Source organism: Rhagoletis zephyria, unplaced genomic scaffold (genome assembly GCF_001687245.7).
Source record: "Rhagoletis zephyria isolate East Lansing unplaced genomic scaffold, Rhagoletis_zephyria_1.1 Rzeph_scaffold_01229, whole genome shotgun sequence".
NCBI classification, from domain to species: Eukaryota; Metazoa; Arthropoda; class Insecta; order Diptera; family Tephritidae; genus Rhagoletis; species Rhagoletis zephyria.
In genome coordinates this window covers 33,600-51,602 of record NW_016158313.1, presented here as the reverse complement: position 1 = coordinate 51,602, position 18,003 = coordinate 33,600, and the positions used below count along the sequence as shown (strand labels likewise).

The 18,003-nt window shown below is 36.0% G+C and overlaps 2 protein-coding genes across 2 annotated transcripts; both read right to left on the bottom strand.

The window, feature by feature from the left end:
• LOC108363255 (pickpocket protein 11) lies at window positions 1-7,132 on the bottom strand. The gene is made up of 6 exons (XM_017616553.1): window positions 6,622-7,132; window positions 3,561-3,866; window positions 3,022-3,485; window positions 2,742-2,910; window positions 588-694; window positions 1-139 (listed from the first exon to the last, which is right to left on the bottom strand). Exons 1-6 carry the CDS (start codon window positions 7,113-7,115, stop codon window positions 27-29), a joined length of 1,653 nt encoding a protein of 550 aa, XP_017472042.1. The 5' UTR covers window positions 7,116-7,132; the 3' UTR covers window positions 1-26.
• A 351-nt stretch (window positions 7,133-7,483) lies between these two features.
• LOC108363263 (pickpocket protein 11-like) lies at window positions 7,484-17,736 on the bottom strand. The gene is made up of 5 exons (XM_017616562.1): window positions 17,159-17,736; window positions 9,046-9,782; window positions 8,783-8,951; window positions 7,717-7,823; window positions 7,484-7,650 (listed from the first exon to the last, which is right to left on the bottom strand). Exons 1-5 carry the CDS (start codon window positions 17,734-17,736, stop codon window positions 7,499-7,501), a joined length of 1,743 nt encoding a protein of 580 aa, XP_017472051.1. The 3' UTR covers window positions 7,484-7,498.
• Window positions 17,737-18,003: the final 267 nt, after the last annotated feature.

Below are 18,003 nucleotides of genomic sequence, written 5' to 3'. Positions count from 1 at the left end.
TCAAAAATTATTTTTTAGTAAAATATTTAGCTATCATTAAAGTAGTTAAAAATCGGCCGAAATGTAAGAAAGTAGAGAAATTCGAAAGCAGTCACTATGCTAAAGCCCATTATCAATCCCAAAAGTCCGCCAAAAGAAGCTGGAATGAGAGACATAAAAGTTGTGCAAATTACAATTCAAATATTTTTAACAAATTACTTTCAAATAGGCAACAGAAATCGCTGATTTCTCTTCTTTTTATTATAACTAAAATTCGAATTGCCTATTTATACTACGAGTATACAAATATATAGGGTCGTTTTGGCTAGAGGTGCGCGCTACCACTCCGTTGGACCTGGGTTCGATCCCCGATGCGAGCAACATCTAAATTAGGAAAAAAATTTTAGCAACGGCCGTTCCTCGGCAGGAAATTTCTAACCCACGCGTGTATTTCTGCTTTAAAAAAAAAGATTCTTATAAAAATAATTTGCCGTTCGGAGACAGCGTAAAATTGTAGGTCCCTCCATTTGTGTTATAACATCAGGACGCACACCACGAAAGGGAGGAGAAGCTCGGCCAAACACTATTTTATTATAATACATACATACCAAGTGACGACAACCAATCCTGGAATATATCCATGCGATAACGCTTAGCCATCAAATCGCTGAAGAAAACGTGTAACAGAATTTGTTCATCCGTTTCCACAGTTTTACTATGGAGAAACACAGAAAGTTTTGATTTCACTGAATGTAATAGAAAATGGCTCTTAAAAATCTAATTTTAATTTAAATATGTAGGTAATATCTGTTTTAAAAATGTCACTTATCTGATTAAGTCTGGAATTTTGGCAAGTAGGTGTGTTTCGGAAGTAATAAAGAATTTGAAGATCCCATCAAAAACTTGTCTAACGAATGAGACTGATCTTCTGGATCCGATTACGAATTCGAGATCAGTTCGTTGAAGTTTCGTTTTACAATTTGTTTTATTTTATTTACTATTTAATGCAGAAATTCTATAAGAACTTCTACGACCTGTAGAAGCCTAGTCAAATAGCACGTGCTATCAGCCAGACTAGAGTTGGGACTGAACTCTTTTTCGCAGTACATATAATCAAACCCTTTTAGACGGAATGACGACGGTACCTGTACCTTCTAATTGCATAAGTAGTATTTTGAGCTGCATATTGGGTGATTCCAGGTAGGCTTCAGATCACCAAAGAGGTCAACCGGAAGGATATGCGGATAGCATTTTCATGTCATAGTAAGGAAGACATTTCTGTCTACATTGAATTCGCTCACTTATAAGACAAGCACTGCCAGAGATACACTTTGGTTGGGGGGACTAGTTGAACTGCACATAAAAAGCGGGATTCCTCGAGAAGCGTGTTGAGCGATCTACTAGAGGAATTGGAGAAACACGACTGTCTAGTAATTGTCTGCGCAAACGATGTTGCACTTATAGTTAAAGGTAAATACTTGGGATACCCTTTATGAACTAACCCAATCGTATTTTAACATGGTTACTAACTGGACGTCCAGAAGTGGCCTCGGGAAACTGGTCTTATTCACTATATAGTATAAAAGTCCTGCCGCTGGTATTTCCGCTGTTAGAGGTCAAAGCTTACAGCTACCATCCAAGGTCAAGTACTTGGGCCTGATCATTGATAGTAAGCTGTCGTGTAGGAAGAATATCGAGGAAAGGGCGAGGAAGGCATCACTGGCCTTATAATTATGTGTATCTATAGAGGAGCCTTTGGAAAGAGATGGGGTGTTTCGGTCAAATTTGTTTATTAGTTTCTGGGGGCTTAGATTTCGTCCTGATTGCGCGGAGCTTCTTCATTGCCCACTTTCCTCCAGGGAGGATTGGGTCGGGCAGAACTTCTAGAGAGTGAGAGTAGTGAACTTCCTCACGGATGGATCGACAGTGGGTGGCAGGGTTGATAGAGGCGTCCTCTTGAGAGATTTCCATTAGTACTTAGCTCAGGCTTGAGTATTGCTGCAGTGTATTTCAGGCAAAAGTGGCTTCTATTAAGGAGGTGGTAGATTTACTGCTCAAGAGTGCGATAACAGTTAGGAGGGCCTTAACGTCGATTGTATTATTATGAAAAGCTGCTCTCTCTGATTCAACTACCCACCAACGGAGCGCCCTTCCGAATTTTCCCTACGTATCAACACATAAATTTGATGTGCAAGTGAACATGGGGCGGTCGCGGGCACTTCACACACTTACAAAGCCACAGCTCTCACTCCTGGTTGGGGTTTTAACCGTCACTGTCCAATCGGTATTCACGCAGTAATTTCAAACATTTTATCTGATCCCGGGTATCGCAGTTGCCGGAAAAATGATGAGGTGGAATCACCTCAACACTACCTTGCAGATCCTTAAAAGCCATGAGGGGCTCTGATGCATTGAAATTAACCGAATTACAGTAACTACATAGCCGGTTCGAGTCGTTTTAAATGTGGTATCACAAAGGATAGATAATGTCTTAATTGTCCCCTAATTCTGGGATTGCCATCTAACCTAATTTAGCCTCAGTTCGTATTTGCTTTGGCTGAAACATGAGTGACGTTTAGGTCAGAGCTGTGTTTCAATGGTTATCACTCTCATGTACGCCCAGTTTAAAGTTTGTTACTGTTTCGAAGCAAAAAAAAAATATTGGTCCATATCAAGTAAAAGTACTCGGCGTTATTTGGATGAAAAGTATGCACGCCAGTTTATAATTCTACATATTTGGATTGTCCTATGTAAGTACTTACTTTACAGGATTTTTGGCGGACAGCAAATTCATATCCAATAGACCCATAGTTATTTCTGATGGATAGCCGTTAAATTGGCAGTCCGGTAAGCAATCACATGGAAATTTGTGAGTATTTTGAACAAGCGATACAGTTCTGTTTACGGTAGGCAATGCCCATGAGAAAATATCTGAAAATCAAAACAATATTGATTACAATCCAAATTTATATTAAAGAAATTAATTCGAAAATAAAAATTGATATATTTTTTCTTTTCCAACCCCACTTACATACTACATACCTCTCATCTTCATGACGCAGTCCATCTCCCTCAAATCACAAGTCCGAAAGCTGCCATTGTTCGCTAAACTCAACGGTATGCAACCACAATTATCGTACAGAATTTGTGTACGACACTCAGACATGCAATTGATGAATGAGTAGCGTTTCATAGACCATAATTTCCGTTCGTCAGAAAATAAGCAACCACGTAATTCTATATCCATTTTCCTAACATCGTTTGTGGCATATGTGGATTCAGGATTTATGCGTACGAAACTTTCACGTCCCGAAGTGACTACCTTGGTTTCGGCATTTTCGTCTGGAAAATTGTACGCATCGTGAATTAGCATACGAAAGCCATAACTGCTCAAATAGGTGCCGAAGTAGTCTTTTATGATGGGATTGAGTACGACACTGATGCCGGTGGCATAACCACAGCCGGTGACACGGTAGGGACGTTTCGGTATTTGATAAGCAATTTTTCTACAGCGGAAAATTAATAAGTTTTAGTAATTGAATAAAAATTAGATTAAGTACTGGTCAATTATTTTAATGTACTTTGGAAAATTATTCGTCGGGCGTCCATAATAGTTAAACGAGCAGCAAACGCCCTCCATGGCTTGAACAGGCTGAAAGAGACTCTCGCAACGCGACCTAGTGCCTTTCCACACACATTTCGACATCATTTCCAGGCAATCAGGCGTGAGTTCATTACTTAATTGGGTAATTGTATAGTTATTGGTGGTAAGAATGTTTTCGAAAAGACGGAAATCCTCTTCCGTATGATTTAATGCGAAATTGAAGAACATTGTTATGCGAAAAAGATTTAGAAGTTTTTCTTCAGAAACATTTGCCGGACGTTTACTGAAAGTTGCGAGCGAGGTGTTAGTAGGTATATTTTAAAGTGACTCTTTATGTATGTGTATGCGGTTTGATAGCCATAAGCAAGCAGTGAAATAGCGCTGGATACTGATCCCCGATCTGGATTATCACAATCCATTCAACTGAAATTTTTCGCAATAATGTCCTATGAAGTAGTAACTACAACCCTTTGTACAACATCAGAACGCAATCTGATCTCCTAAGTGGCGAATTAGTTTCGCTTTAAAAATCAATGGAATGAAAAATAATATGGAATTTCGCAAGGCGCAAGGTTGTCACTCCTAACTTGCAAAGTCTTGAGATCCTACTAGATCATCAGAAGTCGCCTGTTGCTCCTCAAGAGAAGGGGGATGCTTACATACAAGCTAGACGCGGCGTAAAAAGAATGCTCAGAGAGATCGCTGAACTGCACAGGAGGTCCATAAGATGTTCAGAGAAACCCCCGCATAAAATGAGCCTGCCAAGGTCATGCGGTCCATCCGCCATAATCATCATTCGGCGAAGGAAAAGCCAAAAGTATGCCATCCATATCTTCAAACTTCGAGATGTTGAGCCTCAAAGACGCAACGGTCAGCGGACAACATAGTTAACGAGCCCAGAAGTCCCGGCTCTTTTAACAACTCGTTATGGAAAACGCCTTCAACGGCACACGTGGTCATTAGAGGGGTCCAATTTTTGTAAGCTTGTCCATATATCCAATGATTCACTGCAAACTGAGCAAGTCATATGATGAGAAGAATCGCTCCCAACAATCACCATTTTTAAACTGCGTTGATGTGAAGTTTGTCAATCTTTAATTTTAATGCTTTCATGCCTGTCTTGAGGTAGTTGAACGGTCCCCATTGCGAAAAAATCGAACAACGATGGTGCGACAAGGTGTCTTCACCCGGTAACCACTATCTGCTTCCATGCAGCTCTTGCAGGCACAACTATTCAATATAAGTTTTAGAGAGCTACATATTTTGGCTCTTTCCAACTACTCTTAGATCAACATTTTCGATGCTTATCAGTTCATTTGTGGCCCAAATAGTAGAAAGGCAGCTCTGGGGAATTAACTAAGCTTAACTTTGTATAATGCTGTACTTTGTATTCTCTGAAAAAATCGGCTAGTTTATTAATTGTGCTAGAAAGTAAGGCACATTAAGCGCGAATTTTCGACTTAGTGGATGTTTAAAAAGGAAAGTGGTGAGGTGTTTTTGGCATCGAGAGAGGTACCTCCACATGCTAGACATGTGATGTATATGTCGAGCTCGAGTCTGGATAAGTAGGAGTTCAGTCTGCGATGATACCTATAACTTAGTTTTGTAAAGCAGACTTTTTTCTCTCGGTGAATGTGTTTGATAACCTCGCGGTATAACATCAGTTCCAGTTGTTGTGCAATGTAGATATTGATATCAGCCGTCATTTCGTAGGTTCTTGTCTGCCTAGGAGAATATTCTGGTTCTAGTAAGCCTCAGTTCAGTGATTTATAAGCATAAACATTCCCACGACAACCCGTCCTACATGCCGTAATAAGTCAGTTTTACTTGGCCAAGGGCTATTGTTTCGGCAATCGAACGATGTTTAAATCGGCGAACTCTTCAAAAAAACGCTATAGAAATATGGCTCTTTCGTGGCGCTTTCAACATCCATCAAGTTTTAATTTCGAGAAAGTAGGGAATTTCATTTACTAGGGAACCAGCATTAACACCGATAACAATGTCTGCATCGAAATCCAACACAGAATTCGACGTAGGAAAACCGCGCTCTATAAGTCACTCAACATGCTCGTGCTGGTAATACCAGAATTTAGAATACAACATATTTTGAATTTAAATATCACTTAGGAGGTGTGAGCGTAACATTTTAAACTTTTTTTGTTGGACCACCCTATTTGACACCGACGCCCTACCCGCTGGTGGTAGTAGAGAAAGACGGCGGCCCACTGCGCGGGAGAGATCAAGTGAAGAAGGAGTTGGCTTCACATGGCATTTCCAGTTGGCGTCAGTTGGCACGGAGGAGTAACGACTGGCGTGCTTTGTTGAAGTAGAAGAAGAAGTGTGCCCGAGTGCAGCACTTTAATCTAAACTAGTCTTAACTAACCTAACCTTCCCTTACTACGATAAAGACAAGATTATTTTCCCATTTAAATCAAATCCATAAATCTTAGATCCTACGTCGTTTCTATTGAAAACTTTCGAATGATTGGTGGACATTTAAAATTCGTGCCTAAAGGGCGCTTTATGGATATAGAACTTCATAAATTATGTAGAGTCCTCGCTAGATGTCCAGCAGTATTGTTTTCGTGGAGGTCTCTTAACGATCTCGAAGTTGAGGATTTCCTTATCAAATCTTTCATCAGGAATTTATTAGTAGTTACTGCTAAGGAGTCTGAGTAGTGAACAACCAATGATCTTTCATGGTGAATTACTGAACGCTTCGGAGCTTTTATTTTTACTCATGAGTCTCGAATGACGTATGTATGGCACAAAAGTTTTCTTCAAAAAGAACTATCCATGCGACTTTCGAAATGGGCAACTGTTTTTTTTTTTTTTTTGATATGGTTTTTAAATATCGGCGACGCATGCATAATGGTTTTAATTACGTGTAATCGAGGACAAAGAACCATTTTTTTTGGGGCAACTAGCCAGTAGTTAGAACTCTTGGCTTGACGAAGTTCACAACGAAAGAAAGTTTGGATACAACTATTTCACTGCTCGCATAGTTTTATTTAAAATGCTAAAATATATCCACTTACAATGTGCGAGCCAAAGTCATAGCCTTTACTTTAGATATTTTATTGAAATTGCAAATGGTTACCGCTGGGAATGGTATATTCCAAGTGGGAAAATGTGCACTTTCAATCACTGTGACGGTGGGCGTTGCACGATTCCAATTCCACGAGACGATCACCAATACAATCGAAACGATAATCGATATAATAACAATAATAATCCAAAAATAACGCTCATTCGCCGTGGAGCCCTTGAGTGTGATATAATTAAAGCCATGCAACGATGTGCTGTTACAATAATTACGAAGATTCTCCAAAAACCAATGGCGCACTGGCGAAAAAGTGGCCAACTGTCGAATGCGTGAAACTTTGTGTTGATGCTGTGCGTTCGTATCGCGATTATTATAAGGCTGAGCTGTCGGTGATTCCACCAATTTTTTACGCCTTATCTGATGCTGATGTATATCGAAAATGCGATTCGACTGCTTATTGAATGGTGAACGCTTAAAAGTGGACATTTTCTTAAACGCTACTTGACTGCAATACACGGCGGCGGTGAAATGTTGACTGAGCGCGCAGGTGAGGAGTTGCTTCGCTGTTTAGTGTTTATACTACATAGTTAGTACTCCTTAAAATTAGTACCTTGCGGTGTTAATTTAATTATAGACACTGATAGTTAACATTTTTTGTAAGTTTGTACATATGTACATGTATGTCTGAGTAGCTCAAAAGGCATACATACATAGGTAACAATTAGCCTTCGATACTAACTAATTTTGTGCCGTTAATGACCCAACTTGACTATCGATTAGCTATGCTGTTGCTAGCAATTATCTAGTTACAAGCAAGAAACAGTGCAGGAAAGGTGAAGAAATTTAGAAATAGTTGCTGTCGTGCTTCATTACTTGCTGATATTTTCATTTAAAACATTTTTCACTTCCTCATTCCTTGTAAGCCAATATCTTATGGGTCGTACGAAGATGAAAAATATTATTTCAAATCCAGATATGAAACTGTAGCCCAAATGTATGCTGGTTATGCCGCCAATCATGCCTATTTAAAAATATTTGTTTGTGGGTAATTGTAGTTATTTACATACATAATTTTTGCCTTATTTACCAAAATATGTTAACCAAGTGTTGTAGACATCCAGTCGCATGATAAAGTCAAACATATCCGCATAGAAGACATGCACAACTAAATGATCCTTCAGTTCGATGTCTTGGCTATAATAAAATATAAAAATTAATATTGAATTTTTTTTTCTTACTAGAGTTTAAGCCTTCTATCAATGGCTGAGTGGACGAACGACCGATCTCGGCAGCTGGTTCCAAAACGCCTTATATCAATCAGCAAATGGCTCAAGAACGGCCAATTTCAGAATTCGATACAAAAACGCCCTATCTCAACAATGTCTTCGTAGAAGAGAAAATATGGCCATAATAAATATTATAACGGATAGTCAGGCAGTGTTAGAGACCCTATTTAGACTCTTTTAAAACGGAATCAAGGCCTGTGGACAGTTGTACAACTTTTTTGAACCAACTGGGTGCCCACAATAGTGTCATGCTTTGTTGGGCTCTGGGACATGAAGGATTTGAAGATAATGAAAGGGCTGACTTGTTATTGAAAAAAAATAATTATAATTATAATTAAAAACTCCAAAAAAATGTGTAGGTTTTGGTAGGGGAAAAAATGTCCGTGGCAATCTCGACTTTAGGATTGCTTATGGTGTGATCGAAAGTAGTCTCTTGGAATACTACTAGGGTATATCGATGTTGCAGGTAACTACAAGGCTGTTGAATGTGCTAGGCAGAGCACCTTCGAAGTAGATACTTAAGCTACAGAAATAGTATAACGGTTCCTTTGACAACCAGCGACTTTGCAAATCGCGTTTTAGTCGGCACTGATCGCTGGGCGAATAACAAACATGCAAAGTAGCATCTTAAGTCAACCAAGCGCCAAATCTTGGTGCTGCCAGAAGTTTTAACAAGACACTTTCCAACTGCTTGGAGGGCGAAAAGGTTGGAATTACTATCTTCAAACTTTCCTCTGAGCTGTCCTGATTTCCATAGGCTAAGGTCTAAATTCCTCATAATCTAACCTAACCCGCAGTAAAAAAAAAAAAAAAAATTTGATAGGGTGCCAGCTTAGCATAAGATAATTTAACAAGTTTACGACTTACAAAAATTTCCGATTATTCACCGAATAATTTCTATCCAAACGAGTTACATCGTAGTTCATTTTGTATAAATGGAAACGACATTCCGGATAGCAATCGCAAATGTACTTTTCTGCCTGGGCATTGGTTTTGTAATCTCTTCTGCCATTTAGCAACGTTCTAGTGAATATATCTAAATATGTCAATAAATAAATAGTATACATTTTAAAAAAATTTGTTTACTACATATGTATGTGTATAAGTATTCAATTTCAAAATGCACTTGCCATAATTGGCAGTCACACAATTCGCCTCAATGAACGTGCATACAGTCCAATTCTCTGCACGTGGCCATAATGGCGGCACACAACCACAAGTCTCCAACATTAGTCTAGTGCGACACTCGGTTAAGCAATTCGTATGCGTATAGTTAGCAAAGATGGTCAATTTATATTCGCCGGGCAAATAACAACGCCGCTTCTCCACAAGCTCACGCCTCACATATGACTTATAAAGCGTTTCCAAAGGTGTGACATGAACATAAATCTCTTCGCGTCGGAAAGCCATTTCATATTGCGTATTCATTGTAATAAATTCGGTTGGTTTGCGCGCGAATATTTGATAGCCGGCCAATTTGTGCCTTGATGCATAGTAGTCTTCCTCTTGCGGATCGATTAGCACTGATAAGCCCCATTTGTAGCCAAAACGATTGGTATATATCTCTGATGGCTGATTCGTGTCAACATTCGCGCGATAATCAAATAGACAACAGAAGCCGTGTTGAGTTTCGACGCGTTGAAAAAGATCACTGCACAAGCGCACCTGGCCATGCAATTTGCAACGCAATAATTGACTGCGGCAATCGGGAGTGATTTTTTCTAAAAAATCTGTATGCGTGTAATTTTTGCTGTCTAAAATGATTTTCAGCAAACTAAAGTCGACCGAGGTGGTATTTACTGGCAGTATGCTGTAGAGCGTGGCGTCTAAATGCGAACGAATTTGTTCGGCTGCTTGGGGACTGAAACTGAAAGAGAAGTGAAACTTTTACTACATACAGTGATGAAAAAAAGTATTGGCACAGTGTATTTTTCGCAATATGTACATATGTATGTATATATAACGTTTTTTATTCTAATTTATTTTCGTTTTTCGAACCTTTTATAAAAATATAGTTCTACATTCTACACCAAAAAGCATAAAAATAAAATCTCTAAACATTGTGCAAAGCTCAAGGAAAATTCAATATATTTTCATATTAATTTACAACTTTGCATTCAGATTTTTTAGAAAATTGTTTAGTATGCAGCCCATTCAATTTTAATATAACAAAGTTCAAGTTTGACGTTGCTAGAAAATCGCGTTGATTTTTGGCAATTTTTTTTTACGCAGGTTCTTCCATACAAAGTATGTTTCGTATGGAGAAAATGAGCACCAGCTTCCAATAAAAAAAAATTGTCCAAAAGCAACGCGATTTTCTTGCAACTTCAAAAATTTGCATTTTGTGACACTAAACCTGAATGGGCTATAAAACTGCATACCTAGAATTTTTCTAAAAAATGTGAATAGAAAGTTGCAAATTTATTAGTTTTCCACAAAGTTTAGAGATTTTATTTAATGTTTTCGGTGTAGTATGAACTATATTTTTATAAAAAATTATCGAAAATAAATTAGAATAAAAAACCTTGCATATATCACAAAACATTCACTGTTCCAATACTTTTCTTCCCCACTGTATGTTACTATTATATGTAAATAGAGTAAGATCTACGGCATACCTCAGAAAATCTATAAAACTTTAAAGAAATTTGAATTTGATGCTGGTACAAAAAAATAACTTCAGAGAGCAAAGAAACCAAAGACTTCAATGAGCTGCCTCTCTTTCTCTTCCGACTAAAGGGCTCCTCGAAGCCTCTTGGAAATAACGCTATATAAAATTGTGACTAGTACTAACGGGTGATTTTTTAAGAGCTTGATAACTTTTTTTAAAAAAAAAACGCATAAAATTTGCAAAATCGCATCGGTTCTTTATTTGAAACGTTAGATTGGTCCATGACATTTACTTTTTGAAGATAATTTCATTTAAATGTTGACCGCGGCTGCGTCTTAGGTGGTCCATTCGGAAAGTCCAATTTTGGGCAACTTTTTCGAGCATTTCGGCCGGAATAGCCCGAATTTCTTCGNCGAACCGAACACTGATTTTGGTAATAAAATTCAATGATTTGCAAGCGTTGCTCGTTAGTAAGTCTATTCATGATGAAATGTCAAAGCATACTGAGCATCTTTCTCTTTGACACCATGTCTGAAATCCCACGTGATCTGTCAAATACTAATGCATGAAAATCCTAACCTCAAAAAAATCACCCGTTACAACTAAAACTCCAAAAATCGGAATCTCAAACATTTTGGAAATTTTCATAAAAATTTGGCACTCCTTAATTACTGTTTTTAGAAAAAATTTAAGTGCGTATGCAGTTTTGCAGCTAATCTTTTCTAAAAAGAGTAAATATAGAGTTAGCGAAAACAAAAAAAAAAAAAAACTAAAAGGTGTCCGTATTGCAAAAAAATCTACATATGTGTGTATATACGAAAGCTCCGTTGTATTATACACTTTTTGAAATAATGGTTAATTTCGAAGTAAAACATACAATTTTTTCTCATTTGTGGTTAAAAAAAAAATTTTTTATTTAAATATTTCTTAAGTAGGGTTAATGATATATTTCCCAGGGACCGTAAATAGCAGTTAGTTTTTTGTTGAACAGTTAAACTTGGCCAAATATTTTTTAAGTCCGAAATAAAAGTCTTTCCGGATAGTAAACAAAGCGCGTATCCAATAAAATTAAATTGCTTTTAAACGGAAACAACGAACGTAGGTTACCACTTATATTTATTTTTAAAAACTAATACAAAATAAATGCATTTACCTGACCCAAGGTTTGTTCTATGGTAATTAAAAAACATTTTTTAATGAAATATTTTTCAATAGCTGACCATCCGTTGGCTTTCCTCGTTTAAACATTGCACTTTTAAAGCTATTTTAACCCTCTTTTAGTTGATACCAAGCTTGTTTAATCTGGATAAGCGGTTTGTTTATTTTTAACTTAAAAATATCTGGCCATGTTTATCTTTTGAAAAAAAGTAACTGTTATTTACGGTCCCTGATATTTCCACTAGGCATTAAATGACAAAAATTTTAATGACAACGTTGGGAATTACGTTCATAAAAATATTCATTAATTAGATTCATGAAACATTTTTGGCGAAATGGCAACTTTGCGAACAAAATTATTTGAACGACCTATCGCAACTCCGGATTGCAAATGTATTTTTTTCCAAAATGCTGCACATAAGTGAAAAAGAAACGCTTTTACCATTACATACACTGGCATACATTTTTTTGGTTATTTTTTTTTTTAAGTATTTACGCATTGTTCGCTACTTGATAGCTTTTGAATAAATCTGGGCATTGGATCCGTATGAGAGTTTTAAAAATTACAATAATAGTTTGGTCAGATCGGCGTGTTTTGGTTTCTTTATAAAAATTAAGTAAAATACGCTATTTGACCAAATATATGAATCGATCTTGAGTGCAGTCACGTTTTTGGAAAATACTTGAGATTAATCTCAAATGTCTGCAATTATCTAAAAAATTTATTAAAATATGTATTAAATTTGTAAACAAATAATATTCAACAAAAGAAATTCAGAAAAAAACAAGAAATTGTATGAATATATCGAGCCCTAACCGCCAAAAAAGATGTAAGCGAATTTATTTTATTTTCTTTTTGATTCAGAATTGCATCCAGATGCTTTAGGGGCATTTCTGCATCAAAAATATTTTTTTTTTAAATATGTCGGGTACGTTTTTTGGAGGTTAGGGCTCGATATTTCAGTTGGAAGTACTACGCAGCAACTAATTACTTTCGCATTCTCGATTATTGTTTTTTTCTTATTATTAAGTTTGATAAAACGTGGGTTTGCGCGGCGTATGAGTAACACAATTTCCTGCTCATCCTACTGCAAGTGTATTTGTGAGTATGTTTGTTACCCTTTTACCGTAAAACGGCTGTACCAGTTTCAATTAAAATTGGCACACAGGGAGGTTATAACCCAGGTTAACATATAGGATATTTTTTTTAGGAGAGTTGCTATATTTTTTAAAGGATTAAATAAACGAATTAAGGTAAATAAAAAATTACAACACTATGGGTTCCAAAACACAAAGGCGTTCCAAAACTATTTATTTCGACACGAAAGTTCAGAAGTGACGATATCATCTGTTGAAGCGCAGACGTAAACTTAATAAAAGGGCCCATACATGATACCAGCAATTTTTAACTACTTAAACGGGAAAGAGTTCGCAAAAATTTTATCAAGAAATTGTTAGAATTAATGTTCACATACAAAATCACAAGAAAGCATTAAATCATTTTTTTATAAGTGCCGGATGTTTTTAAGAATTAAATATTTAAATAAGAAACAAAAGGCGCAAAAACATTGGGCGAATAAAAAAAAAAAAGAAAAAAGTGTTTAAAACAGTTTCATAAAACATTTCTTTCATTTTAGTTACGTGGTTTCCTTTATGAGGTATTCGTTTCTGTTCATATAAGGTACGAATGAAATTAAAATTCTTTGAAGGTATATTAAAGTAATTCTTAAAATTAGTATACGTACATATGTATGTATTTATGCTAGTGCGTTTCAATTGATACTAATTTGTAGCAAACATAGCACTCGCACCTCAAAGGATTAATTTGTTTGTTTACAGTTTTTTTGTAATTATAACTAGCTATAAGAGCTAAGTTCGAGCTAGTTGTCACTGCTATAAATATGCCTCGAGTTAAATAAAATATCACAACAATCTGGGTACATCAAAAAATAACGATTTTTTACAAAAATATTCTTTAAGAAGTTTACGGAAAAAGTGGCACAAAAAGCTTCCTAATCCATTAAAAATACGAAACACAATCGATTTAATGGGGTTCAGGAACTGCTTTTGATATAGACATACAGATATCCCCAAATTTCAGCCAAATTTGCTTACACCATTATAAAACATTTCAGGATTTTAAACGCTGACAAGATCAACGGAAAAATGTCAATTGACACTATTTCCCATATTGGTGCAAACTAAAGTCAATTGACGTTATTACCTTTTCAGAAGCGAAATGAAGTCGACAAAAATTTGGAAATAAAGTAAATGATGCTATATACTAATTCAAATGGAAATAGCGTCAAAAGTGCTTAAAGCATGTCGATTCAAAGAAATCGTACGTGAAATATAATTGGCCCGTAAGTGTTGTTTCTATAGATGAAAGACGTTATTTGCCAAATCATCAGTGCTATTAATCATAACAATAATGAACCACCACCAGAAGACTTTATTGCCTCAATACAACTATTTAATGTATAAGATATGGGGGTTTACTTTAAAACTCCTTCTGCTGAACGGCTAAAGCCGAGAAATCGCATGAGCTTGTTTTTTTTTTTTAAATCATACAAAGTCCCCTAAGAAATCCGTCAAGACCGGTGCTGTATAAGTACGGTGACCATATTTATGGGAGCCGTATACGGGACAAAAAATAAATTTGCAAATTTTTCCACAACAGCTTACAGATCTTAAAGCCTTCTTCAAAGATCCTAGATGTATTAGCCCTGAAACAGTATCCTTTTAGTAACATCACAACTTTTTAGGATAATTTTCTCGAGATTTTTACCCCGTAAAATTTGTTTAAAATAAATTCGTTAAATTTTAGTATAACAAAGTGCAATTTTAAGTCGCTAAGGCTTAATATTAATTTTTGTGCTTTTTTTTTTGTTGACGGTGCTCGCATTTTTTTTCATACAAAGTAAGTATGTTCGACCATTTTTTTGAAAGAGAAGCAAATAAGTAGCACTTTCCACTGGCACTTTATTATACTCAATTTCAATGAGTTACAAAACCGCAAACCAAATTTTTTTCTAAAGATTGTAATTAGAAAGTTTGAAATTTTGGTGAAACATTGCAGAATTAATTTTTATAGTTTTTTGCACAAAGTTTGAAATTTGGTATTACAGTATATTTTGCTTAGCTGCACATCCTTCTTTGCACGAAAAACTTGTGCACTTATCCGAAAAATGCACTTAAGCGAATTTTCTTTACTACTTCAATGAGGAAGGTATCCAAATCCCTATGAAACCAAATAATGGAGAAGCACTTACCACGTAGAAATTACTGCAAGCGAAATTTTTACCGAATAGTATCTAATTATCTATATAACTACATAAATTGATAGCCATTTTCGTTGTTCTGCGAGATGAACAAAATAAATAAAAAGTTGTAAAATTAGGTAATTGTAGGGCCAGTGCAGGTAAACGTAATACTTTCTTTGATAATTGATACTAGTCGCCCAATTTTTAAGGCAGGTATCGTCAATGTGCAGGTATACTAAATGCATCTATCGGAGCAGTTTCCTTATAAATGTTAAAAATATTGCCTCTGATGCGCATTTTAGGGTAGGTATCTTAAATGTGCACTTAAGCATAGAGGCAGCAAAGCAAAATATACTGTATATGGTTTTCGTTAGAAAAAGAGCTTTACTTTCTTAAAATAAATAATAAACATTAAATAACCTAAGGAAAAATTACCAAAACTTACTAAAATGTCGAGTCATAATTTATATTTTGGTCACTGTATGTATTCCTCGATTCGAGTCACATGCATTAAATAAGAAAATAATACATAACTGTTTATGAAGAAAATTGCAATCATATACCAACATCACTTAAATCACCTTCATGCCATTTTAATGAGCTGTTAAGGCATCGAAATGCCGAATACGGGACAAATACAGGACATTAAAAGAATACAGAACGTTTGGCGTCCCGTATAAAATAAATAAATTGCCAGGACAATAGGTCAAAAAAGAGGACTGTCCCGTATAATACAGGACGGATGGTCACCGTATGTATAAGCTATAACTCCTATACCACTAGTTATTCAGATTCAAGTTTTTGTGATATAACTTCTTTACGTAGGCAGCCAAAGCCACTGAATTGTGTTACCGGTTTACATACCGATTATACACAGCGGTGAGAATCATTTAGATCGGTGCTTTATAAGGTATATCTTCCATACCACTGATTGTTCAGATATGATTTTTTTGAAGGGAAACTTCTTTAGTGAAGGTTGGTTGGTTGGGAGTAAATTGGCAAATTCAACCGAAATCGCACACGGAAAATGTGCTCCGGAAATTGTACACGGAAATGATGCAACGGGAATTGCACACGGAAATGGAGCAACGGAACTTGCACACGGAAATTTAGGATGGAAACAAGTGCTTCATAAATGTATGCACATGGTATTCATTTAACAAAAACGTTATCGATTTTGTTATCAATATTTTTCATAGATTTTGTTATCGATTTTGTTTTCGATATTTTTATCGATTTTGTTAACGATATTTATCGATTTTGTTATCGATATTTCTATCGTTTTTTTATCGACTTTCTTATCGATATTGTTATAGATTTTGTTATCGATATTATTAGCTAATTTGTAATCGATATTTATATCGGTTTTTTATCGATATTTTGATGGATGTTATATCGATTTTGTTGTCGATGCAGTATGCAGATAAAGGAAACATAAAAACTTAAATGTAATTAGAACGAACAGGGTAGAGGTAGAAATCTAGATAGAAAAAATTTAAAAAAAATTTAACCTGAAGCAAAAGCAGATGTACATATGTATATATGTATGTACATATTTATATTGGTTATGAGACAAACTAGATATGTAACGTAAGTTTCACTTCATCAGTGTGGCCCAGGCGCACTAACTTTTTTTATATACATAATACTAGCAGACCCGGCGAGCTGCATACAAAGATACGTAATAGTTTCAGTGCATTTGAAAGGCACCAGGTCCCCTTTCCAAATAGCCCCAATCTTATCTAAGAGTATGGGATTGATTTCATATATCTCCATACCATGTTTGAGTACTCTATCATGAACACTTCCGGAGATATTAAAAAATTATTATTAAAATTTAGTTTGTATGGGAGGTGCCACGCTCCCTGCACCTAGCGGTATGAAATATACTTTACGTCCGATTCTCATACCTACCATATATTTATACACAAAAAATTTCATAATCAGATCGGTCAAGCCGTTTACGAGGAGTTCAACCACAAACACCGCGACTCGAGATGTTTATACACTAGATATATATAATCTATATATATGCAGTGAATATAAATTTTTTTTTTAGCTCCTAAACAATTTCAAATGCAGCAATCGGTTAAAATAAAATTTTCTGATATTCATGAAAGGTAATGAAGCCGTAGCCACAGCCGAGGACAGCACTATCCTTAAATTTCATATTAATTAAAAGGCATCATTCTTCTTAATCTTTGTACTTACTCCCGCTTTAGTAGCTCATTGACTTTCTTCTTCGAAATGCGATTCAAATTGCATAGGGTAACAGATGGAAAGGATGAACTAAATATTGTGCCTGTTGTGGTCTCCAAATATAGGACGGTTGGATTGTCGGCATACAAATTGCACAAACTATACAACAAAATATTGGAATGCGCGAACAAAATGCACAAAATAGAGTACCAAAAAATTCGATGCCATTTTGTGGCGCCCAATAAATTCCGAAAGCCGTGCAAACTTGCAATTTCACAATACATATCGAAATTTGTTTTCAAAACTACTGCATTTCGATGCGTATCCCGTGCGCTGGCATCAACACCATTCACTGGCTTTACTTTCACTATTCGTTTCGTTGTTGTTTTCTTGGCAAGTAGACGCCACCGTTCACTTATTCGCTGCTTAAAACTAATTTCTTTTGCACATAAACTTTTGAGTGGTAAAAGTCCATTTGATTTTTCGCCAAACTTTGACTTCTTCGGTTTCAAATATTCATCGAATATTATATAACAAAGCGGATCTGTTTTATTTGGTGATGGCACTGACTTTGATTTCGTCGAAAACATTTTCGCATACTGAACTCAGCTAAGCTGAATTTCTTGATTTATAAACATTCGAATTCATAAAATATTCGGTGTTGGTAACGGTTAACTTTCAGTGAACCGCCTTTTCGTTGTTTTTCGTCAACATGTCTCACATTAGCATGAGCGGTACAACACTGCGCGCCTAAAAGTACGCTTCCACATTAATGGTTACTAATAAATGGACTTATGAATGCACTGAAAAAATTAACTGAAACTTATTACGTATAAATTTTCACAGTCGTACATTTA